Source organism: Vigna unguiculata, chromosome 7 (assembly GCF_004118075.2).
Source record: "Vigna unguiculata cultivar IT97K-499-35 chromosome 7, ASM411807v1, whole genome shotgun sequence".
Taxonomy (NCBI): domain Eukaryota; kingdom Viridiplantae; phylum Streptophyta; class Magnoliopsida; order Fabales; family Fabaceae; genus Vigna; species Vigna unguiculata.
Window position 1 is genome coordinate 3981722 of NC_040285.1, and position 25444 is coordinate 4007165.

A 25444-nucleotide genomic window follows, 5' to 3' on the forward strand; every position below is an offset into this window, starting at 1 on the left:
ACTTGTTAAATGGTCAATTATGTATCTGAATCAAATAATTGTTAGTTGTTATGATCGTGGAGGTTACCAACTTTATTTTTCTTTACTATTTTCATATTGGTTTGAGTTGGTGAAGGTTTGAAGGGTTGACTTTTAATTTTTTGTTTTTAAATCTGTTCTGGGTAATGTGTTTCACCTGGTTTTACGTTTACATTGTATTAAAATAATGCAATTTGCAATTCTCAAACATTCTACGAGAGCATACGATTTCTAAGAATGACTAAGATATTTATTTTTAAGAAATCAAAGTAATGATTTGTCGAAAATGCAAATCTTTTGTGATAACTAAAATCTATGTTTACAAATGTGCATGATGATAAAACTATTTTTTAAGAAACAAAAACTCTATTTTAATTACAAAATTATGCAAAAGTTAAACCAGACAAGATAACTCTCGTATCATCCGAGGTTAACGGTAACATTAATTTTTTTTTTATTATTAACAAATAGTCATCATGATGTTAATATCATGTTATGGAAGTGGAAGAGTTAAATTCACAACTTCTCTTAAACTTCTCTTATCCTTCTAACTTTACATATTAGTAGTAGGAGAGTTGAACATATAATCTCTCACACCTTCATTTCTAATTTTATCATATCATCTAATTAAAAATATTTTTAAAAATACGTGTTTCTAGAAATATGTACTTAGTTGAAAATTTTTAAAATGTTTAGAATTCAATACACCATCCAATGTTTTCAAATTTATCATATTCTCAAAACTTAATTAAACTTGACAATAATAATTTTTTTTAATAAACCTTTCATTTTAATTCTGAAAACATCATTAAAAATGTTGTAAGCACGCCCAAAAGTTGATTAAAAACTAAGAACAATGCCGTCTCTATGAAAGTAAAAAATCATCACAACACATGAACTTGATTTGACATTTTCCGCATCCACGTCCATATGCTTTTGATGATAACGTTGCTTCCAACAACTCCATCAAAACATACTTCTCCCCAACCTCATATATTTTCGAAATTTACAAGCAACAAACGACCCTTTCGACCTTTGATTATGATATTTTATTCGATCATATCTCCACGTGATCTGAATAGTTTATTCCAGTTAGGTAAAAACTCAGTATCCTTTGCATGCCTGTCACAAACACAGCTTCTATAAAACGTTCCCACACCCCAACATGTTCTCCATTCTTCTCTGAATTCATCACCAACATTCACAGAGGGAATAAGGTTTCGTTCTAGTTTCTGGAACAATGGGTTCAGAATCCTTAACCGTTTGCGTTACAGGGGCTTCTGGTTTCATCGGATCATGGCTTGTCATGAGACTCATCCAGCGTGGCTATACCGTTCGAGCCACTGTTCTTGACCCAGGTTCGTTTTCTTCCATCAACTTGGTTTCGTCTCACTCTCTGAATTCATCTTTTTCATCTTCCAACATCAATATCACAGGCCAAAATAGGTCTTTTTGTTTACCCTTTTGAATTTCTGGTTTCATTCTACTCTCAAGTATCCAAAAGGTAGTTCAAATATGTCAACTTGATTATATATATGTGACAAATTGTAATGATGTTTATGTCAACTAAAGTTCTTAGTGGTGTAAGAAGTTGACAGAAAAGTTAATTTGATCTATGGAGACACCTCAGATGATTAAAAAAATAATCTTTTAAAAGTTGTTGGGACCATACTGAAATAAGAAATTATGCAGAGAACAAATTGAAGCTAAAGACAAGGTGGGTAGACACTTAGAAAAATTTATAAGAGAAGAAAATTTAAAAAATGAAATAATTTCTTTCTGGAAATTGAACTTAGTTTTTGAATAAATATTTATAAAATGTCTCCAGTTAGTTGTTTTGACTTAAAAAAATATTTTAGCGGCTTAAAGATATTTTTATATCCTTAAAAAAATATTATTTTTCATTTGACATACAGTAATAATTTTTTTCCTTAACTTTTTCTTTCTGTATTTTTGTTTACTTTGTATCAAGTTATTGTCATTGCATTAAGTGAATTGACATGATGACATATATGTTATGATAAAATATATGGAAATGAAAAGATAAGTTTTAAATTATTACAGAGATCACTTAAAACTTTTCAGGAACCAAATAAAGACTAAATTTTAAAAAAACAAATTAATACAACTAAACATAAAATTCATAAATTTTCAAATGCTAAAGATATATTATAGTCTATTTTTTTTAAAAGCTTTATTTGCAAGTTATTTGCAACTTTTAAACAGAAATAATTTTTCATAAATTATTTATAAAGTAAAAACTCTTGCAAACTAATATTTTAAAATTTTTATGTTAAATTTGTAGTAAATATTAGAGGTCAAACATGTGAGAGAAATGTTTTTTACATAATGAATACATGTCTTATGTCTACTTATTAAAGGTAAGGCAGAAAAAAAAAATTGTGACCATTATTAAGCATAAAATACCATTCAAAACTTCTTCACCGAAGAACTTAAAAATGTTTATAGTGATAACTCTATTGTACATGTGTACCCTGCAGATAACATGAAGGAGGTGAAGCACTTGCTGGACATACCAGGTGCAAAGAGCAAGCTTTCACTATGGAAGGCTAACCTTGCAGAAGAGGGAAGCTTTGATGAAGCCATTAAAGGTTGCATTGGAGTTTTCCACTTGGCCACCCCCATTGACTTCGAGTCCAAAGATCCTGAGGTACACTCATCAGTTTATCATTTTCGAATTTAGATTCTCTGTCGAGTTTTCTTTCTTTCTTACTGTATCTTCAAAATACACTGACATAGACCGTCTTCAAAATACACTTATATACACTGACTTTTATGTATAGTGTAACTCACCATTTCTACATCTTAATTAGAAATTTAGAATAACTTTTTATGATTTGCAAATGAAGATAACAATGAGTTTTGGAGTGCAGAATGAAGTGATAAAGCCTGCAATAAGGGGAGTGATAGACATAATGAAAGCATGCTTGAAGGCAAAAAGTGTGAGAAGGCTAGTATTCACATCCTCAGCCATAACCACACACATTACTAATCACCAAAAGTCTTTGTATGATGAGACTTGTTGGAGTGATGTTGAGTTATGCAGAAGAGCAAAGATGACCGGTTGGGTTAGTACTTTTTCACACCTTCACTTTTTCTCTTTCACTATGCAATTTTCATATTCTAAATCACCAAGTTTCAATTAGTTTTTTCATATCTTCTTACTTTTCAGAGGCTTAGTTAATACATAATAAACAAAGGCACAATGATATGATATTATAATTCATATTTTTTTACTCTCATCTTTATTCTCTAACGTAATTTAATGCGAGTCATTATTAATATATTATTATTCTTTTTTCAGAAAGTCATTATTAATATATTATTATTATTTTTTTCAGAAAAATTAATAATTCACACCGAGTCATATAAAAAATAAAGGATGAGAGGGAAAAAAATAGAGTGAAAGTATATTTTTTCTAAACAAAGATACAAATCAATATATACATAAAATATAAATTTTTATGTGGTATGAAAAAATAATTTTTTTTTTAACTTGGTTTGAATGTAGATGTATTTCGTATCGAAAACTCTGGCAGAGCAAGAAGCATGGAAATTTGCAAAAGAGAAAGGATTGGACTTCATCACTATCCTTCCAAGTCTTGTTGTTGGCCCCTTTCTGCTCCCATCAATGCCATCTAGCCTAATCACTGCACTTTCCCCTATCACAAGTAAATTTACAAAATTCTCAAACACATGTTTATTTATTTATTTATTGAAGAATTAATTATATATTTTATTTTTTATCAGCTTTTTCCTTACTTATAAGATATAATAAATCTAAATTTATGAACTAATCGAACAGTTTTTTATATGCAGGAAAAGAGGAGCATTATTCGATCATAAGACAAGCTCAATTCGTGCACGTAGAAGATATTTGTCTTGCTCACATATTTCTATTCGAAGAGCCAAAAGCTGAAGGAAGATACATATGCAATGCATGTGACGTTACTATTCATGATATTGCAAAATTAATTAACAAAAAATACCCAGAGTACAAGGTTCCCACTAAGTAAGTCTCTCACCAAATTTAAATATCATATTTCTATTATAATAAGGTTTTCATATAGATGATATGTTCTGTTTATTTTCTATGTTCAAAATATTCAATACTCACTTATTTGGCTAATTGCACTCATCGGATTTTTAGGTTTGAGAAGATTCCAGATGAACTGGAGCCGGTGAGATTATCTTCCAAGAAAATTAGAAACTTGGGATTCCAATTCAAATACAGCTTCGAAGATATGTATACTCATGCAATTGATGCATGCAAAGAAAAAGGGTTTCTTCCTAAAACTGCTGAAATTCCAGTGAATTGGCATGGTCAATAATAATAATAATAATAAATTAAATAAATAAATAAATAAAATAGATTTTCATATTTATTGGATTTAGAAAATATAAATAACAATTAAATTTTGATAATTTTTTTACGATCTAAGTTCACATCTTTTAAGTGATTTTCTATTTTCTCAGATTGTAGTAAAAGTTATCGAAACTTTAGTTGTTGTTGTATCATTTTCCTTCTTCAAATGATTTTTCAGTTGTGAATCGGTAGTCAGACTTGTAAGATTAAGTTATCTTTATAAATATTATGGCAGGAATCTTCTCTTGTTTATTCCTCACATAAGATTTTACTTTTTCTTACCTATATGCAATTATCTGAGGCTATTATAAAATTATAAGTGATCATTTAATGCCGTGATATAACCTCAAACATTTATAAAATAGTAACCGTTCAGAGAATATGTACATCCCAAAACTACTAGTCTAGTATTGTGGTTTCTACAACTAAAAAGACATTAAAAATTTGTAACAAGCTATTTTTAAGTTTTAAACTATTTATTTTATCAAAGGAAAGTAACTTAGAATTTCATAATTTTGATTTTCCTAGCTATATTTTATATTAAGAAAGGTTTAACCTAGATTATATTTAGTATTTTATTCGGATTGATAGTAAGATAATAATAACACGATACGTGATAAATTAGGTATTGGTCGTCTCAGTTCATAAGTCGAGTTAAACTTTTGGATATATTGAAACAAGTTTCTCAATCGAGAATAGAGCATAGGCTTAAGAAGGATAATAAAACAAGTTGAGTGTGAGTTTGACAATTATATTTTGATTCAAAGTAAAAATTCATTCATATTATAACATGTATGAAACTTTTGCCTGACCCATTTCCATAAAAAGAGCGCATATATATATATATATATATATATATATATATATATATATATTTTGACAAATCTTGACCAATATTGTTGGAAAATCAAAAATAATATGTCCAAAATTTATATACATTTAATTATTGTCACTAATACAATAAAAATGAATACATAATTTAGTATAATGATAACTGAAAAAGAAATAAGACTAAAAATGAATATCTCGAAGAGTTGACTTTGTTCTAAGTTCACATCTTTTAAGTGATTTTCTATTTTCTCAGATTGTAGTAAAAGTTATCGAAACTTTAGTTGTTGTTGTATCATTTTCCTTCTTCAAATGATTTTTCAGTTGTGAATCGGTAGTCAGACTTGTAAGATTAAGTTATCTTTATAAATATTATGGCAGGAATCTTCTCTTGTTTATTCCTCACATAAGATTTTACTTTTTCTTACCTATATGCAATTATCTGAGGCTATTATAAAATTATAAGTGATCATTTAATGCCGTGATATAACCTCAAACATTTATAAAATAGTAACCGTTCAGAGAATATGTACATCCCAAAACTACTAGTCTAGTATTGTGGTTTCTACAACTAAAAAGACATTAAAAATTTGTAACAAGCTATTTTTAAGTTTTAAACTATTTATTTTATCAAAGGAAAGTAACTTAGAATTTCATAATTTTGATTTTCCTAGCTATATTTTATATTAAGAAAGGTTTAACCTAGATTATATTTAGTATTTTATTCGGATTGATAGTAAGATAATAATAACACGATACGTGATAAATTAGGTATTGGTCGTCTCAGTTCATAAGTCGAGTTAAACTTTTGGATATATTGAAACAAGTTTCTCAATCGAGAATAGAGCATAGGCTTAAGAAGGATAATAAAACAAGTTGAGTGTGAGTTTGACAATTATATTTTGATTCAAAGTAAAAATTCATTCATATTATAACATGTATGAAACTTTTGCCTGACCCATTTCCATAAAAAGAGCGCATATATATATATATATATATATATATATATATATATATATATATATATATATATTTTGACAAATCTTGACCAATATTGTTGGAAAATCAAAAATAATATGTCCAAAATTTATATACATTTAATTATTGTCACTAATACAATAAAAATGAATACATAATTTAGTATAATGATAACTGAAAAAGAAATAAGACTAAAAATGAATATCTCGAAGAGTTGACTTTGTTCTAAGTTCACATCTTTTAAGTGATTTTCTATTTTCTCAGATTGTAGTAAAAGTTATCGAAACTTTAGTTGTTGTTGTATCATTTTCCTTCTTCAAATGATTTTTCAGTTGTGAATCGGTAGTCAGACTTGTAAGATTAAGTTATCTTTATAAATATTATGGCAGGAATCTTCTCTTGTTTATTCCTCACATAAGATTTTACTTTTTCTTACCTATATGCAATTATCTGAGGCTATTATAAAATTATAAGTGATCATTTAATGCCGTGATATAACCTCAAACATTTATAAAATAGTAACCGTTCAGAGAATATGTACATCCCAAAACTACTAGTCTAGTATTGTGGTTTCTACAACTAAAAAGACATTAAAAATTTGTAACAAGCTATTTTTAAGTTTTAAACTATTTATTTTATCAAAGGAAAGTAACTTAGAATTTCATAATTTTGATTTTCCTAGCTATATTTTATATTAAGAAAGGTTTAACCTAGATTATATTTAGTATTTTATTCGGATTGATAGTAAGATAATAATAACACGATACGTGATAAATTAGGTATTGGTCGTCTCAGTTCATAAGTCGAGTTAAACTTTTGGATATATTGAAACAAGTTTCTCAATCGAGAATAGAGCATAGGCTTAAGAAGGATAATAAAACAAGTTGAGTGTGAGTTTGACAATTATATTTTGATTCAAAGTAAAAATTCATTCATATTATAACATGTATGAAACTTTTGCCTGACCCATTTCCATAAAAAGAGCGCATATATATATATATATATATATATATATATATATATATATATATATATATATATATATATATATATATATATATATATATATATATATATATATTTTGACAAATCTTGACCAATATTGTTGGAAAATCAAAAATAATATGTCCAAAATTTATATACATTTAATTATTGTCACTAATACAATAAAAATGAATACATAATTTAGTATAATGATAACTGAAAAAGAAATAAGACTAAAAATGAATATCTCGAAGAGTTGACTTTGTTCTATTTTCATCTTTATGGATAACTTCATTTTTATCACTTTTAAAAAATGAATATATTTTTTTATTCTTCATCAATGTACCTATTTAAAAGAACCTAAAAAATAATTTATCATAATCTAATAAAAAATTGAGAGACGTAAATATCAAAAGAAAATTTGATGATAATTAAACCACACTTAAAATCCAGAAATAAAAACACATAGTACAATACTTTTTCTTCTATATTCATAAAATAAAAAATTAATATACAAGAAACTCATTGAATAAATTATTAAACTAATATTCCACTATCAAGTGAGACAAGAGAGAATTATTTTCTTTATTTCTTTGAGAATGGAAGACAACAGCTGAGATATGAGAGCAAAAATAATAAGTATTTTTCTCTTTAGAAACAAAAGAAAATAGGTGAGAATGGGAGATGAGAACAATTTGTGAGAAACTCAAGTCATATAATGGAATCGAAATTAATATCCGGTTATAAAAAAACAGACAATACAATATTTTTTCATCTGTGTTAATAAAATAAAAAATTAATATACAAGAAACACATTAAATAAATTATTAAACTAATATTTCACTATCAAGTGAGACAAAATTAATATACAAGAAGCTCATGAAATAAATTATTAAATTTAATATTTTACTATAAGCGAGACAAAAATAATGTACAAGAAACTCATTAAATAAATTATTAAACTAATATTTCACTATCAAGTGAGACAGGAGAGAATTACCTTCTTTATTTCTTCGAGAATGAAAGACAACAACTGAGATACTGAGATATGAGAGCAAAAACAATAGATCTTTTTCTCTTCAGAAACAAAAGAAAATAGGTGAGAATGAGATATGAGAACAATTTGTGAGAAACTCAAGTCATATAATGAAACCACAATTAAAATCTGGTTATAAAAAAATACACAGTACAATATTTTTTCTTCTATGTTCACAAAATAAAAAATTAATATAAAAGAGACTTATTAAATAAATTATTAAACTAATATTTTACTATCAAGTGAGACAAACGAATTATCTTCTTATTTTCTTCCTCGAGAATGGAAAAGAACGAGGAGAAACAAGAGCAAAAAAAGAAAATTTTTCTCTTGAGGAACAAAAAGAAACACATGATGATAAGATATGAGAACAATTTGTAAGAAACTCAAGCCATAATGAAAAAAAAAAATAAAAATAATCTTGATAAATCTTTTTATTCTTTATTCTTTATTATGTTTGATTTTATATTTTATTATTTATTAACATTAAATATTATTTATAAAAGAAATAAACTATTTGATTTAATAATCATTAATTTTTAATATATTATCTAATATCTATAATATAAAAAAATTCAAAATACCTAAAATATGAAAAAAAAAATTCAAAATTTTTTGGATCCTGTTACCACAAACATCCACCACTATATACATGTAATCATACTTTATATATATATATATATATATATATATATATATATATATATATATATATATATATATATATAATATTTCTAAAAAATAAAAATCATAATAAATAAAACATGATATAAATATTCAATGTAAAAATATATATACATTTTCTTTTCTTCAATGTCATTGTACATGTTTTTGGAAATTTAAACTGGATTTTTGAGTGATTTATGTAAATTGTCCTGAACTGGTACGTTGCTGTTTCAATTATATAATAACATTACAATTATATATATATATATATATATATATATATATATATATATATATATATATATATATATATATTAAATAATGATATTTTTTTTACTTCTTAGAGTTGATTTTTCAAAAAATGTTGACTACACCATGATTTCTTATGATTTCTTTGATTTAAAGCTCAAGCCTCATATATCTTGCAATCCATATGTACATGAATGGACTTTCATTGTTATTTTCATATATAACTATTTTTAGGTGTGTCTTCCATGTTTCTATTAGTTTAATGTTAGAAATATATATCAGTTATCCCTTTTTTTATGATCAAATTCTTATTTATAAATACATTTACTGTGAATGGATTTTTGGTATGGAGATGGATACTGATGGTATGACCGATAACTCTCCCTATTTCAACTAATTTTGTTTATTTTTTGTAATTTCTATTTCGTTAAGTGTTGCTTCTGCATTTATATTACATTTACTTGATGATGTGTAGTGAATTCTTAGATATAATGAATATTTTGTATGTACTTATTATGAATTTCCCCTTGCAATGAATTTTTATTTTAATTTTTAATGTTTAATTGAATTTTATTGTTCAGGTTTTTTCTTTTTTCTTTTTTCTTTTTTTTTAATTGGGTTATGTTTTTGTTGTCTTGATGTTATATTTCTGCAGATAATGCTGGTGCTTTTGTCAATCCCAAGAGAGAAATGAAAGGAATAGTTTTTTTTTTTTCTTTTCTGTTGTTTTTGCATGATAAGCAGCATACACTGTTATTTGTAGGTTCAAAAAGAAAAAAATAAATACTAGATAGGATAAATTATCTTTGCCATGTAACTTGATTTGGTTTTCTTGTTTGCTGTTGGTCTTTGTTGCTGCTTGTAGTTGTGGTAAATTTGGTTCACCTTTTAAAATTCTAGGTTATGCTATCATCACTCGTCTTACAGGAAAGTGTGCTAATGCAATTATTTGAATGAGAATTCTAATTAAATGAACTCTTGTTTCTCGGGGTAGTACTTAAATTTGCATCAAATTTTGTTTTTGTTTGAATTTGGTTTATGGGATTTATAAGGACATTTATATGATTTTGTTTTTTTTTTTAATATTAAGAGTTTACATAATATATTATCTTTAATATTTAATATTCATAAATTATAATATTATTATATTTTTTTTTCATATATTTATGTATTAGATAAAATAGTTATTTTATTTTTAAAATATATATTTACAATTAAAATTGGATTTATAAAAAAGTTTAAGTTTTATTATGATTTTGGATTTTCATGTTGATTCAAATATTTGAAGGCCATTTCTTCCTGCACCCTTATGTTTTCTTCCTGCACCTCGATAGGCAAATTAATAAGTCAATTTTGTCCTTATGTTCTTCTTTCCCCTTCTCCCATCGCATGCGCATACTTTCCTCCACATTCATCCTATATTCTTTCACCTCTACCTACATTTCCATCCCATTTTTCATCACTTCTGTCTTTATCTTCATTCCATCTTCTTCTTTCACCTCCACTCCCATTCTATCTTCTTCCTCTAAACAAATGAAAAAAGATAAAAACATTTAAAAACAAAAACAAAAGGAATGATGTAAGCAAGAAAATGAGAATAAGTGGAACGTAAGTTCCAAATTTGACGATCTCTGTACATTACAAATTATGCAAATTTCATTCTGGATTGAACAATTCATAATACAAAATTATATTATAGATGGCACAATCTAAAATATAATTTTACATTATAAAATGTACAATTTGTACTATAATTTGCATTTTATATCAACTTTCAAATTTGTATTTTTATCGTATAATCTGATATGCAAAATTACATTACGAATTTATGAAATTCAAAATATAAATTTACATTACGAATTGTATAATTCAAAATGTATAATTGCATTACAGATTTTACAATTCATAATAAAATTTGTACAGTCCAAAATATAATTTGCATTGTAAATTTTACAATCAAAACCTAAATTTATATTATAATTGTGCAATCCAGAATATTTGGAGATTGCACGGTCTAAAACTATAATAACACTAAATGTATAATTGGAATTTTGGAAAATATGGGGTACAAGAAGAAATCATGGAATGCAGAAAGAAATTCCTATATTTGAATATAGACGTACAACTTGATCCAAACTAGTTAAAAAAAAAGTACTGATCTACATATATTTAGATCTAGATTGGATCTCCGATCCATGCCCACCCACCACCAAACTTTTCCGAAAACCCCCTAAAGTCCTCGTGATAACTGGCCAATGGTAAAGTTTGTGAGCACTTTAAGAGACACCACACAGGATAAAATTCACAACATAGTCCACTGAAGAGTCAATTTTGGCAACTCCTAATTTTATTTTATTGCAAATTTTCAAGGTCTATGTGGAGTGTTATTTAAACATTTTTCATATATAAAAGTAAAATATCATCGTTCATGTTTTTGACGATAACGTTACTTCCAACAACTCCATCAAAATATACTTCTTCCAACCTTTTTTTGAAATTTTCTTAGCAACCAACGACCCATTGTGATATTTTATTGAATCATACCTCCACGAGATTTGAATAGTTTATTCTAGTTAGGTGAAACTCAGTATCACCTAACTATAAAACGTTCGAACACCACACCCCCCAACATGTCTTCCATTGCTTTCCCAATTCGTCAGCAACATTCGAAGAGGGAAGGTTTCATTCTGCAGTTTTTGAGAAGCCGGAACAATGGATTCAGAATCCTTAACCGTTTGCGTTACAGGGGCTTCTGGTTTCATCGGATCATGGCTTGTCATGAGACTCATCCAGCGTGGCTATACGGTTCGAGCCACCGTTGTTGACCCAGGTTCCTTTCATCTCACTCTCTAAATTCATTTTTTTCATCTTCCAACATCAATATCATAGCCTAAAGTAGGTCTTTTTGTTTACCCTTTCGAATTTCTGGTTTCATTCTAGTCTCAAGTTTATAAAGTTCTATCTACGTATCCAAAAGTTAGTTCAAACGGTTAGTAATTTAAGTATAAGTTTAAGTTTTATATTGATTAAAAATAAAAAAGTAAAGTATTATATAAGAGTAAAACTCATCAAATTATTATTTTAAGATATTAAATTGAGAATAATATTATATGTGATATATTGCGAGTGATGTTTATGTAAACTAAATTTCTATATATAGAGAGAGAGAGAGACACTTAGGATTATAATATTAAAGAAAAGTTTTGAAAGTTGTTGGGCAGAACATATTGAAGTAAGAAATTATGCAGAGAACAAATTCTTATTGAAGCTACGAGTCTTATTGAGGATAAAGACAAGCTGGGCAAACTCTTAGAAAATTTTATAAGAGAAGAAAATTAATAAATGAAATAATTTTTTTCTGGATTTTTTTTTGAATAAACTTATTTATAAAAACTTTCTCCAATCAGTTGCTTTCTACATACAATTTTAAGAGAAAAAGACAAAAATAATTTTTCATTTTTAACTAAAATAAGTTTTCATAAATTATTTATAGAATAATAATATTTTAATCTATTTTTTTATCTACTTTTAATCCATCACTTCAATCACCGTTAAATCATCAAATCACATCATTAAATAAAATCAAAATAGATAATCTAATGGTGATTAAAATAATGAATTAAAAAAAAAGTGGATTAAAGTATCACTAACTTTATTTATAGGAAAATTACCTCTTGACAAATTTTTTTTTGACAAATTTAACAAAGTTTCTAAAAATAGAATTAAAACAGATTAAATTTTTATTTTGTAATTAAAATAAAATAATAAAATAATGTTTTTTTACTTGAATAGAAACTTTGTCAAAAACTTTGTTAACGTATCATAACTCTTATTTATATTAAGGATAAAGACTCTTTCATGTTATATTTTCAATTTTTTATTAAATTTGTTGAGAAGATTAGAGGGAAAACATGTGAGAGGAATCTTTTGCTTTTGTTTTTTTCTATAATGGATACATGTCTACTTATCATTAAAGGTAAGAAAGAAAAAAAAAAATGAGTACGAAATGGAATTGTGACCATTACTAAGTATAAAATACTATTCAAAACTTCTTTCAGTAAAGAAATTAAAAATGTTCATAGCTCTATTATTATGCATGTGCACCCTGCAGATAACATGAAGAAGGTGAAGCCCTTGCTGGACATACCAGGTGCAGAGAGCAAGCTTTCACTGTGGAAGGCTAACCTTGCAGAAGAGGGAAGCTTTGATGAAGCCATTAAAGGTTGCATTGGAGTTTTCCATGTGGCCACACCCATTGATTTTGAGTCCAAAGATCCTGAGGTTCACTCATCATTATGTCAATTTCAAATTTATAAGATGATTCTCTGCTGAGAATGAATCATAATTATAATGTGGTTTGGAATTGCAGAATGAAGTGATAAAGCCTGCAATAAGGGGAGTGATAGATATCATGAAAGCTTGCTTGAAGGCAAAAAGTGTGAGAAGACTAATTTACACATCCTCAGCCATAACCACACATATTACTAATCACCATAAGTCTTTGTATGATGAGACCTGTTGGACTGATGTTGAGTTATGCAGAAGAGAAAAGATGCCTGGTTGGGTTAGTACTTTTCTCCCTCACACCTTCATTGTCTTTCATTATCCAATTTCATAATTATGTTTATGCTAGAACATTCATTCAATTGGCATTAACCAACTACTTATGTTATTATCAATATTGCAAAAAGAGCATTTAACTTGGCCCAATATAGTATTTTTTAAGAAAAACGAATTTAAAAATATGATGGTATTTTTTAAATTATTAACAAAATATACGCACAGATTATGTAATAACTAAAATCTATACTCTAACTGTTTGACTATAGGTTTAAGTTCTTTGAGTAAATCGAAACTTGCTCAAATAGCCAGAGTATAGACTTCGATTATTCCAAAATCGGTGGCTACACCTTATTAATAATTTAAGAAATGTTATTGCTTTTCAAAAATGATTACTTGAGTCTCAAAGTATAGGTTTCAGTTTTTTATAGAACCGAAGCCTATACTGTAATTGCCTGAGAATAGGTTTTAGTTCACTCAAAGAATGGAAGCCTATTTCTTGAAATATAGGCTTTGGTTATCTACTAGAACTAGTGTTTGTCCATTTAGTTTTGCTACCAAATCAAGCTTTTTGGTGAATAAGTTGATTCACTTTTCTTGTGTATTTCATGTAAACAAGACTAGACATTACAATTTATATGAATTACATTAGGCTTTTCATCTTCAAGCTATAATGTCTGCCAATTATTACAAAATATGACACTATAATGGCTATTAACAACTAAAACATAACACATTAAACTCTTAACTTTTGCTCTAGTAAAAAAAAAAAAAAAAGTAACTGCTCAGTTGCGACATTGAAGTTTACCTAACAAAACTTTCCTGTAAACTTAAATGCTTCTTCCATCCTCATCCCAATCAGCTTCTTGCAACTATTAAATAACATAATTGGCAATGACTTTGTAAACATGTCTGCAACTTGTTCTCTGCTTCCTATGTGCACCATTTCCACATTTTCTTCCTTTACCCGTTCTCAGATGAAATGAAAATGCACATCAATGTGTTTGCTTCTCTCATAATTGACCGAGTTCTTTGCCAACTCAATGACTGACTTGTTATCTACTTGAACTACGGTCCCATTTTCTTGTTTATGCTCGAATTTGCTTAGAATATTTCTAAGCATACTTAATGACAGACACTCAATGGTGCTGCTACATACTCGGCTTTTACATGTTGACAATGTTACTATGTGTTGCTTCTTTAAAGACCCTTGGCTTCTTCCTCTACTTCAAGTGTTTTGAGTGTAAAGTGCCTTCTCCTCCTTGATTGTTGCTTTTATTTGGAGCTCATGTTCAAGCGACTCCACCTTCTTCTTCTTCTTCTTCTTTTGCTACATGTGCGCCTCAAATGACCTAATAAGCTCTTCAACTGTGAGTGTTGATAGGTTTTTGGACTCCTCAATTGCGCATACCACATTCTGTTGGTCAATGATCTCAAAATCTTCTCTACAACTCGGCTAATGGGCAATGTCTCTCCATTTCTGCCGAGCTAGTTCGCCACAGTTTCAATCCGAGTTACGTACTCGACTACTCCTTTAGTTTCTTTCATTCTCATGCCCTTTAACTCTTCTTTGAGTGTTTGAAGCCTTACCTACTTCACTCGATCATCCCCCTTATTGCAATATTCTCAAAGCTGGACTCGTCCATAGCTTGGTACAAGATGTACAAAGCTGTCACGTCCTTCGTACACACTTTTTGCAATGCAGTGATCTGGGAATTCGACAAAGTCGTGGCATTTTCTGGTTCTGCATGACCATTTTCCACCACCTCTTAATTTTCCTTGGAGTCAAAGAGAGCTTTCATCTTGAGGCAAGGACATACTATTTATAAGATCGACCATCTCTCACTCTCTTTTTCCTCACTCAAACACTCAAGCTAACTAGCTCTTGATATCACTTTGTTAGCAAATCAAACTTTTTGGTGAATAATTTGATTCACTTTTCTTGTGTATTTCATGGCATTACAAGAACTTATATTTGGTTTTTCATCTCCAAACCATAATGTCTTCCAACTATTACAAAACATGTCACTATAATAGCCATTAACAACCAAAAGCACAGTAAACTTGCTCTCCTAAAATATTAAAAAATAATTGCTCATAAAATTTGCCACATTTAAATTTACCCTATAGTTTTCTAGTTTTAAATATTTATGAATTATTTTGGACTTCGATTGACTTACCTACCAGAATTTTTTTCTTGAAATATAAACTGCCTAAACTCTTCTTTTTTATTATATCTGTATATACTCCGATTTTTCAACCAGAATATACCATCGAAAAAAAAATCGAAACCAAAGATCTCTACACTATAGTATATAACATCCATGGGAATAATCATTATTTCTCAATGGAATCTTTACACCTATGTTATTAGGAATTCGATTTATTCTGGTAATCTATAGTGTTAAAGAAATAATCTTAAGTAGGAGATATCTTTATAGAGATAGTAGATGTATTTCGAAATAATTATTTTTTTTAATATGGTTTGAATGTAGATGTATTTCGTTTCGAAAACTCTGGCAGAGCAAGAAGCATGGAAATTTGCGAAAGAGAATGGATTGGACTTCATCACTATCCTTCCAACTCTTGTTGTCGGCGCCTTTCTGCCTCCATCAATGCCATCTAGCATAATCACAGCACTTTCCCCTATCATAAGTAAATTTACAAAATTCTCAAACACCTTTTTTTATTTCTTTATTCAAATTTATTGAAGAATTAATTATATATATATGAAGGAAAAGAGGAGCATTATTCGATCATAAGACAGGGTAAACTGGTGCACATAGAAGATATTTGTCTTGCTCACATATTTCTATTCGAAGAGCCAAAAGCTGAAGGAAGATACATCTGCAATGCATGTGACGTCACTATTCATGAGATTGCACAATTAATTAACAAAAAATATCCAGAGTACAAGGTTCCGACTGAGTAAGTCTCTCACCAAATTTAAATATCATATTTATAATATAAGGTTTTCATATAGATGATATGTTCCATTTATTTCTCTGTTCAAAATATTGAGTACTCACTTATTTGGGTAATTGCACACAATGGATTTTTAGGTTTGAGAAGATTCCAGATGCATTGGTGCCTGTAAGATTATCTTCGAAGAAACTGAGAGACCTGGGATTCGAATTCAAATACAGCTTGGAGGATATGTATACTCAAGCAATTGATGCATGCAGAGAAAAGGGGCTTCTTCCTAAAACTGCTGAATCACCATGACATGCTACTTAATTAATAAATATAAATAAATAAATAAATAGGTTTTTATATTTTTCGGATTCTTCAATTGATTCTTCTGTTGTGAATTGGAAGTGAGAATTGTATGATATTAATATTCTCAAATCTTGTTAATTCCTCGCATAAGATTTTGTTTTTCTTACCTATATGCAATTATCCGAGGCTATTATAAAATTATAATTCATCATTTAACGTCGTGATATTTATATATATAGCATCAAATTTATAAAATAGTAACTGTTCACAGAATATGTGCATGCCAAAACTACTATAGTATAGTATTTTTTGGTTTCTTACACATCCCAAACCTTTTTCTTTACCTTCTTCCTTCCTTAGACAACTCCTTTTCATATTCTCTTCTATTTCTAAACACTTTTAGACATTTCAATAATGTACTTAGATATTATAATTTGACATTTGAATTTCCATCTTCAAACAGTCATAATTGAGTTTCAACCTTTTTTAGCAAAGGGAACTCAGGTTAAATTTCATTTATATTACTCTCAAATTGATTTAACTTCATTTACTTTCTTGTATATGTACTCCTAGAATTTTTTATGTTTTATGGAAATTTTTTTACAGATTTGTTATAAAATTTTACAAGAAAATATTTTCTTTTTTGTTTTTTTTAAATTATAATTTATAAATATTTTTTTCGTGGATAATTATTTTTTATAAAATTATAAAATTTTGTAATCATCTTTTACAAAATTTTTTATAAAATATATCTTACAAAAAAATTGACAACAATTTCTTGTAAAATTATTTTTCATAAAATAATTTGTAAGTATTACTAGGAAAAAACATTCAAAACAAAATTGATAGTAAATATGTATTTTTATAGTTATATTATAACAATGGACAAAAATGAGTTTCACTATCTCATATCTATCCTCAGAGAAAAAATTCATTCATTTATCCGAATCTAACGGGTATCAAATTTTTGTGTCATCTTCATCTTCACCGGGTAACGGATTTTTACTCGTACCTATACCCATTTTCTTACTGTTTCAATGCCAATTAATTAATTTTTATAAAATAATAAAAACAAATATTAAAAGTATATTTAAAAAAATGTAAAATGAAAACAAATATTCCAATTAAAAAATATTTTAAATGTATGTTAACTACAATTTTTGAAATTCTAATAAAATCTTTATATATATATATATATATATATATATATATATATATATATATATATATATATATATATATATATATATATATATATATACTAATAAAAGTTATAATATATTACTTGATCAAAATCACACAAACAACAAATATTACAAAATATTTTAAATGTCCACTAAATACAATTTTTTAAATTCTAATGAAATCTCTTTTTTTATAAACTAATAAAAGTTATAATATATCATTTGATCAAAATCACATAAAGAACAAAGATTAAACTAATAATAATATAATTTTAAAATTTTAACATAAATATTTCATCTTTTGAACTTTAACATATGTTGGATGGTGATAAAAAATATTCATGGTAATTACATTAAATTATTATATTATAGTAACTAAAATTTATTTATGCAATTATAGTGATAAAATTACATGAATGATAATGAGTTAGAAAAAAAATATGAAATATATCAAAATAGTATTCTACATGATAAAAATAAATAAAAAATTAAAATATTAAAAATTATCAAATATATATCTAAAAAATATTTTGAGAGACCATTGAATGAAATCATAAACAAACGTATAATTTAGGATATGATTAGATGAAAAATACCTTAGAGATTTGAGAAAACTTTCCAAATATTGACCTAGTTGATGGTTGAGAGATAACAAAAATTGTTTTAGCGAAATAAAAATTGTTTTAACGAAACAAAAGAGTTCTTCAAATGAAACAAAAAGTAATAATAATAGAATAAAGAAGATAATTTTTTATATTATCTAGTAAATGAAATGTTTATACTATTGAACACTTAAATTGAGAGTGTTAAACATTCTCATTTGAAAATAAAATATGAAATATATACAAATATTAAAAAAAGTAGAAAAAGAATTAGAAAAAATATCTTGGAAATACAAATAAATTTCTTGACAAACCAAACAACTAAAAAAAATTGAAAACATGTATTATATATATATATATATATATATATATATATATATATATATATATAAGATTACTTAATATATTATGAGTATTTTAATAATTTAAAAGGTTCAAGAAATAATGTATATAAATAACATAATTTTATAATAAATTTGTTGGGAATAGTCCAAATATAAGTCAAAGTTCCACATTAGATAGAATATATAAAGTTAAACACTATATTAAATGAAAGATTCATAATTTTATTAATTTAAAATTTTGAGTTAAAAATAATGTCAAATTATCTTATATATATAAAAATAATATCATATATATATATATATATATATATATATATATATATATATATATATATATATATATATATATATATAATTACAATCTCTTAATAACTACAATTCCATACGAAAACAATATATAATTTCGTTAAAGTTCGACGGGATGGTTAAAAAAATTATTTTATAAGGTAAAACACAAATGTAAAACAAAATATTGAAAACATTGTGAATTAAAAGAAAAGGATAAAGAAAAGAAAACTTATAGAAGAAACTATCAAATAAAGTAAAAGAAAGAAAGTAACTACTCTGTATTTTATGTATAATTAAACTATAAATATTATAATGTTTGATTAATCAAACTTTCTTTCTTACAATATTACTTTAATACGATGTACAATAGATAATATATTAATTAAATGATCTTATACTCATATATTGATCCATTCGTGACGAAATCAGTTGGCAATTAATTTTTTTAGAACCTATTGGTAAATTTCTTGACAAGTAGTTTGTTTTCTTAAAATTTATTAGTAAATATATTTGTAACTAAATCTTTTAAAATTCGTGGATAAATCTAACGAGTTTGTTATTATCTTATAGTAAATCCATCATAATCTATAGTTTTTATTATTGATAAAATTTTCCATCGTAGATTTGTCGGTAAAAAAACATTTCCTATAAAATATCTAACAATTTTTTTATAAAATAAATGAAGATGTGGCAGAAGAAAAGAATAAAAGAAGAAATAAGAAGAAGGAATCTAAGGCGGCAGGCATGGCAACAGAGACGTTGACAGAAAAGGAGGAAGAATAAGAAAAATAATGAAAAAAAAAAGGGATGAAGAAGAAAATCCGATCATGATATTTATTGATAAATTTTATCAACAACCAAAATTTATCAATGATTACCGATAAATAATAAATGAATATTTATCAATAGATTTGTAGATTTGTCTTCATCGATAGTTGGTCATGAATTTTTTTATTCATCAACAAAATTTACATACAGATATTTAGTTATCAATATTTTGTTAGTAAATTTATTGACAAAATTGTATGATTATCAATTTTATTTTGGTTTCAACTATTTTAGCAAAGGCGAGGGAGGTTAAATTTCATTTATATTACTCTAAAATGGATTTAATTTTATTTACGACTTGTGGTCAGTTTTATATATTGTTATCCTAAGGGGAAAACATGAATGTAAAACAAAAGAATAAAAACATAGTAAATCAAAAGAAAAGGGAGAAAGAAAACTTATAGAAGAAAGTATCAAATAAAGTAAAAGAAAAAAAGTAACCACATCTACTTTTTACAATTAAACTACAAATGTCATAATGTTTGACTAATCAAACTTTCTTTCTTACAACATCACTTTAATAAATACAATTATATAAAATAAAAAACAATACACATTTAAAATTTCATTCGTAAAAACTATAACATGACATAATAAAAAAAGACGAATACAAATATACAAAACTAGTTTTAATTATGAGGTTACATCAACAACAACAACAAATTGAACAAGTTTTTTATCCATAAAGTTCTAATAATACAAAATACCATAGACAAATTGGGAAGAAAATAGTATATATGTAAATACCTTAAAGTGCAGTGGTTTGAAAGTGTGAAGCTATTTTGGTGGGTGAAGGGTACACCAGGTTTGGATAAAAGTGAGGATAAGACCCAGAAGTGCAGCAAATAAGGCAATGATGGTCCAAGGGTTGCTGAAGTAGGTGTTATAGGCAAGGGCTATCCAAGTTGGCAAAGATTTATGCCGATAATGCTTCTCAATTTGAAACATGACATGAGCATACTTCTTCATGTTAGGCACCAAGTTACTGTTTATGGTAGTGAAGAGGTTCATAACATCTTTGTCACTCCCTAGAGAGTTAATCAGAACTCCTGCTGATCTCAGCGCTTTCACATCATCAGGGGTGTCTATGAAGGAGTTCAAGAACGATATGTGATTACAAAATTCGAAATTCGCGAAATCTGGACACGTCTCGTACGCTATTAAGTTCAGTGTAAAACTAGCTGTGTTCTCATCCACAATCATCTCCGGGAGCGTCAATTCCGAACGGAACCTTCCAAGGGAGAAAGTTACGTCTTTTACGTTACGTGTCTTGCTCGCTTTCACTTCAACCCCTGCCGCTTTCAACTCCGTTATGTTTCTGTACGCCAAAATCAAATTGTTAGGTTTTAAGAGAGAAGGTTTAATAAAGATATACAATATTAATAAGATTTGAGTCTTTACATTATTTTCAACTTAAAACTTAAATAATAAATTTATGACTTTTTATCATCATATAACACTAATTTCTTTTATTTCTAATCGATCTGATACTTAAACTCATTCTCAAAACAAACAGGGTAGTTTTAAAATAACTCGATACCTATATGTTATCCAGAATTCTTCAGTTGAATTGTAATACTGTGTCTTTTGTGGAGGGATGTCTTCAGTTTTAACATATGTTGTATATTTTGGAGGGTTGTCATACAAGATCATGGAGCGGTGAAGATCGAGAAGATGAGTGGGTGCTTCGAATTCGATCCTCTCTTTATTTGCAGTGGCCCATTCATAAAGCATAAGAAATTGTTTCATGGTTTGGATCAACTCCATGTTGGTTCCTCTCCATAAAAGTTTGAGCAATGGGTACGGAAGCTGGTTCTCCAACAACAGAACATCCTGCAACACCGGACTCAGTTGCTCATCCTTCACATTCATTTTCTCTGGTCGCTCAGGTTGCGCGTATTCCAGGATTCGTAGCAGGGCACAACCATCCACCAACAGCGTCCAGCTTATCATTTCCTCCAAGCTGTTGAACCCTTGCTCGGAATAGTTCCAAAAAAGATGGTTTCCGGTGAAAAGATCCGGCGCAAACAGCTCTTTCAGAGCTTCAACATTTTGTGCAATCTCTCCGAGCAGAAACTCCGGGGTTTTGTCGGTGGAGCTGAGGTACATTGATGCCCACATTTGCTTGTACTCTTCTCCTAGCTGCAGTTTGGGAGCACCGTAATGGATGGGACCCAGAGACATGAGCTTTGGCGTGAAGTGCTTCTCGTAATGCATTCTTCCATCTCCCACAAGATGAGGTGCTACGCGTTGTATCTTAGCCTTCGAACCTATTTCTGATCTTTCGTAGGCGTTTCTGAGCCGCGCCAACCTCTCTTCAGTGCTTACTTTTTCTGACATCTTAGCCATTCAGGGATTGATCAATTTGATGTAATTATAATATAAGAAACTTTTGATTTGCTCACGCAATGAACTCATTGGTGTGTGTCTTTGTTGTGTGTGCTTGCGTCGGAATAAACTTTATTTCCTCTCATTGCACGCAACGAATAAAGATTTTCACTTTCATTGCTGTTCATCTCACGAGTCTCATTTTACCATTTTCTTCTTTCATAGTATTCTATCTCTTTATTGCTTCTCATTCTTAATGCACTTCTAACCCAATTATATTGATGAACACTTATGTGTAATACAGTTGGAGATAATCATTTAAAGATAACCATTTGAAAAGGCATTTGACATATTTGGTGAGAGAAAGAGTACTATCAATGTTGTTCTTAAAATACAAGATTCTATGTGTTGTTTTCTGAAGTTTGCAATGGTACAACATAGTCGATTATTAAATGAGATATATTGATTTTATTCAATCTTTAATATTCTTTCTATATAATTAATTTGGAAGTTTAAGGATTGAAACAAAATGTGAAACTAAAATTGAAGTGACAGGGTTCAATCTTTAATATTCTTTCTATATACGGGGTTTGCTGGAAACGGACTCCCTGCAGACACCTTAGCGTCTATTTTCTTCTCTTGGGTGAGTTTAAGTGGGACGTTATTCACATTTTTTTTCTTGCATAGACTTAAACAAGTAGTCAAAATTATAATCGAGTGGAATCATCACCTTACCTTTCGGTAAGACTCTACACGTATAATATATATATATATATATATATATATATATATATATATATATATATATATATATATATATATATATATATATATATATATATATATATATATATATATATATATATATATAACATTGATTTTATATGAATAAGATATTTGACATTATTTTTATTCCAAAATTTTAAAATAATGATGTTATGAATCTTTATTTTTATATAATATTTAATTTTGTATATTTTATTTTATGTAAAACTCTGACTCATGAGTATTTCCAACACTATTTTGGTGGGTGAAGGGTAGACCAGGTTTGGATAAAAGTGAGGAGAAGTCCGAGAAGTGCAGCAAGAAAGGCAAGGATGGCCCAAGGAGTGCTGAAATAGGTGTTATAGGCAAGTGCTATCCAAGTGGGCAAAGATTTATGCCGAAAATGCTTCTCAATCTGAACCATGACACCACCATATTTGTCCATGTTATTAGGGACCAAGTTACTGCTTATGGTAGTGAAGAGGTTCATAACATCTTGGTCACTCCCTAGAGTGTTAAGCAGAACTCGTGCTGATCTCAGGGCCTTCACATCGTCAGGGGTGTCTACCAGGGACTTCAAGAACGATATATAATCACGGATCGCATAGTCATTCTCAAAATCAGGACACATCTCATACGCTATTAAGTTCAGCGTAAAACCAGCTGTTGTCTCATCCACAATAATCTCAGGGAGCGTCAATTTGGAACGGAACCTTCCAAGGGAGAAAGATACGTCTTTTACGTCATATGTCTTTCTTGCTTTCACTTCAACCCCTGCTGCTTTCAACTCCGTTATGTTTCTGTATACCACCAACGAATCATGTCATATTAATATAATGTAAATTCTTGAACAAGGAATCTCCAAAACTTTAACCAATTTAGTTTTTTAATTTTAGAATTATGTGAATTTAGTCCTTTTAACCAATTTTTTTAAAATTTATTTGATGTTTCAGAGATGTTTCATGATAATATTTAAGTTAATTACAAAATTTGGTACTTTTGTTCGATGTTATTAAAAAATACATTTAAAATGTTAAATAAACTTAGCAAATTTTAGATAAAAGGACTAAATCTATGTCGTTCTAAAATGATTGGATCAAAATTTTGAAAAAGAAGAACTAATTCCAATTTTCACTATAAATATATAAATATTTGAGAGACAAAAATATATTTAATCCAAAATAAAATATCTTCGTACCTATGTGTTATGAGGCACAAGTCTTCATTTGTAGTGTCATATTCTGTGTTTCGTAGACGGATGCCATGCTTATTATACAAGATGAGAGAGCGGTGAAGATGGAGAAGATGAGTAGGTGCTTCTAAACTCCCGTATCTACTTTGAACAAACCATGCAGCCCTCCCAACAAATTGTATCATGGTTTGGATCAACCTCACCTCGTTGGTTTCTCCCCATAGCAGTTTCAGCAATGGGTACGGAAGCTGGTTCTCCAACAACATAACATCCTGAAACACCAGCATCAGTCGCTCAAACTTAACATTCATTTCCTCTGGTCGCGAAAGGTTGAAATGTTCCAGTATTTGTAGCAGGGCACAGGCATCCACCAGCAGCGTCCAGCATATCATTTCCTCCATGCTGCTGAACCCTTGCTCGGAATACTTCAAAAACAGACGGTTTCCGGTGAAAAGATCCGGCGCAAATAACTCTTTCAGAGCTTCAACATTTTCTGCAATCTTTCCGAACAGAAACTGCGGCGTTTGGTCGGTGGATCTGAAGAACATTGCTGCCCACATTTTCTTGTACTCTTCTCCTAGCTGCAGTTTGGGAGCACCGTAATGGATGGGACCCAAAGACATGAGCTTTGGCGTGAAGTGCTTCTCGTAATGCATCCTTCCATCTCCCACAAGATGAGGTGCTACGCGTTGTATCTTAGCCTTCGAACCTATTTCTGATATTACGGAGGTGTTTTGGAGCTGTTCAAATCTCTCTTCAATGCTTACTTTTTTTGAATTCTCAGCCATTGAGGGATTGATCAGTTTGATGTAATAGTATAACAAACCTTTAATTTGCTTAAAAAATAAATTCATTGATCAGTGTTTCTGCTGTGTTTTCTAGCATCGGAATCAACTTTATGGCTTAATAAGGAAAGTATTTCGGACACAACGAATAAAGATATTTACTTTAATTGCTGTTAATTCTTCTTTTATAATTTTCTTTATAA

General features: G+C 28.3%; 3 protein-coding genes across 4 annotated transcripts; 1 reads left to right on the forward strand and 2 right to left on the reverse strand.

The window, feature by feature from the left end:
* Nucleotides 1–1188: 1188 nt before the first annotated feature.
* Nucleotides 1189–17063, forward strand: LOC114191920 (dihydroflavonol 4-reductase-like). 2 transcript variants are annotated; one of them, XM_028081375.1, is made up of 7 exons: nucleotides 1189–1301; nucleotides 11902–11976; nucleotides 13258–13427; nucleotides 13516–13710; nucleotides 16202–16361; nucleotides 16442–16634; nucleotides 16769–17063. In XM_028081375.1, the coding sequence occupies exons 1-7, from the start codon at nucleotides 1259–1261 to the stop codon at nucleotides 16929–16931; spliced, it is 999 nt and encodes a 332-aa protein (XP_027937176.1). In that variant the 5' UTR covers nucleotides 1189–1258; the 3' UTR covers nucleotides 16932–17063. The 2 variants fall into 2 exon arrangements, with proteins under 2 accessions (XP_027937176.1, XP_027937175.1); XM_028081374.1 differs by lacking the exons at nucleotides 11902–11976; nucleotides 13258–13427; nucleotides 13516–13710; ... (1 more) ...; nucleotides 16442–16634; nucleotides 16769–17063 and adding exons at nucleotides 2520–2689; nucleotides 2913–3107; nucleotides 3551–3710; nucleotides 3859–4051; nucleotides 4190–4383 and having other exon boundaries at nucleotides 1189–1376.
* Nucleotides 17064–20727: 3664 nt separating this feature from the next.
* LOC114191919 lies at nucleotides 20728–22572 on the reverse strand. Its single transcript, XM_028081373.1, has 2 exons — nucleotides 21712–22572; nucleotides 20728–21489 (listed from the first exon to the last, which is right to left on the reverse strand). The coding sequence occupies exons 1-2, from the start codon at nucleotides 22518–22520 to the stop codon at nucleotides 20949–20951; spliced, it is 1350 nt and encodes a 449-aa protein (XP_027937174.1). The 5' UTR covers nucleotides 22521–22572; the 3' UTR covers nucleotides 20728–20948.
* A 920-nt stretch (nucleotides 22573–23492) lies between these two features.
* On the reverse strand, nucleotides 23493–25244 carry LOC114189517. Its single transcript, XM_028078106.1, has 2 exons — nucleotides 24463–25244; nucleotides 23493–24064 (listed from the first exon to the last, which is right to left on the reverse strand). The coding sequence occupies exons 1-2, from the start codon at nucleotides 25242–25244 to the stop codon at nucleotides 23518–23520; spliced, it is 1329 nt and encodes a 442-aa protein (XP_027933907.1). The 3' UTR covers nucleotides 23493–23517.
* Between the last annotated feature and the right edge of the window lie 200 nt (nucleotides 25245–25444).

Coding starts and splice junctions, on each gene's coding strand:
- LOC114191920 (XM_028081374.1), top strand. CDS start 1,259: ATGGGTTCAGAATCCTTAACCGTTTGCGTTACAGGGGCTTCTGGTTTC. Junction 2,690..2,912: donor TCGAGTCCAAAGATCCTGAG/GTACACTCATCA, acceptor TTTGGAGTGCAG/AATGAAGTGATAAAGCCTGC. Junction 4,052..4,189: donor GAGTACAAGGTTCCCACTAA/GTAAGTCTCTCA, acceptor TCGGATTTTTAG/GTTTGAGAAGATTCCAGATG.
- LOC114191919 (XM_028081373.1), bottom strand. CDS start 22,520: ATGGCTAAGATGTCAGAAAAAGTAAGCACTGAAGAGAGGTTGGCGCGG. Junction 21,490..21,711: donor GAATTCTGGATAACATATAG/GTATCGAGTTAT, acceptor TTTGGCGTACAG/AAACATAACGGAGTTGAAAG.
- LOC114189517 (XM_028078106.1), bottom strand. CDS start 25,244: ATGGCTGAGAATTCAAAAAAAGTAAGCATTGAAGAGAGATTTGAACAG. Junction 24,065..24,462: donor TTGTGCCTCATAACACATAG/GTACGAAGATAT, acceptor GGTGGTATACAG/AAACATAACGGAGTTGAAAG.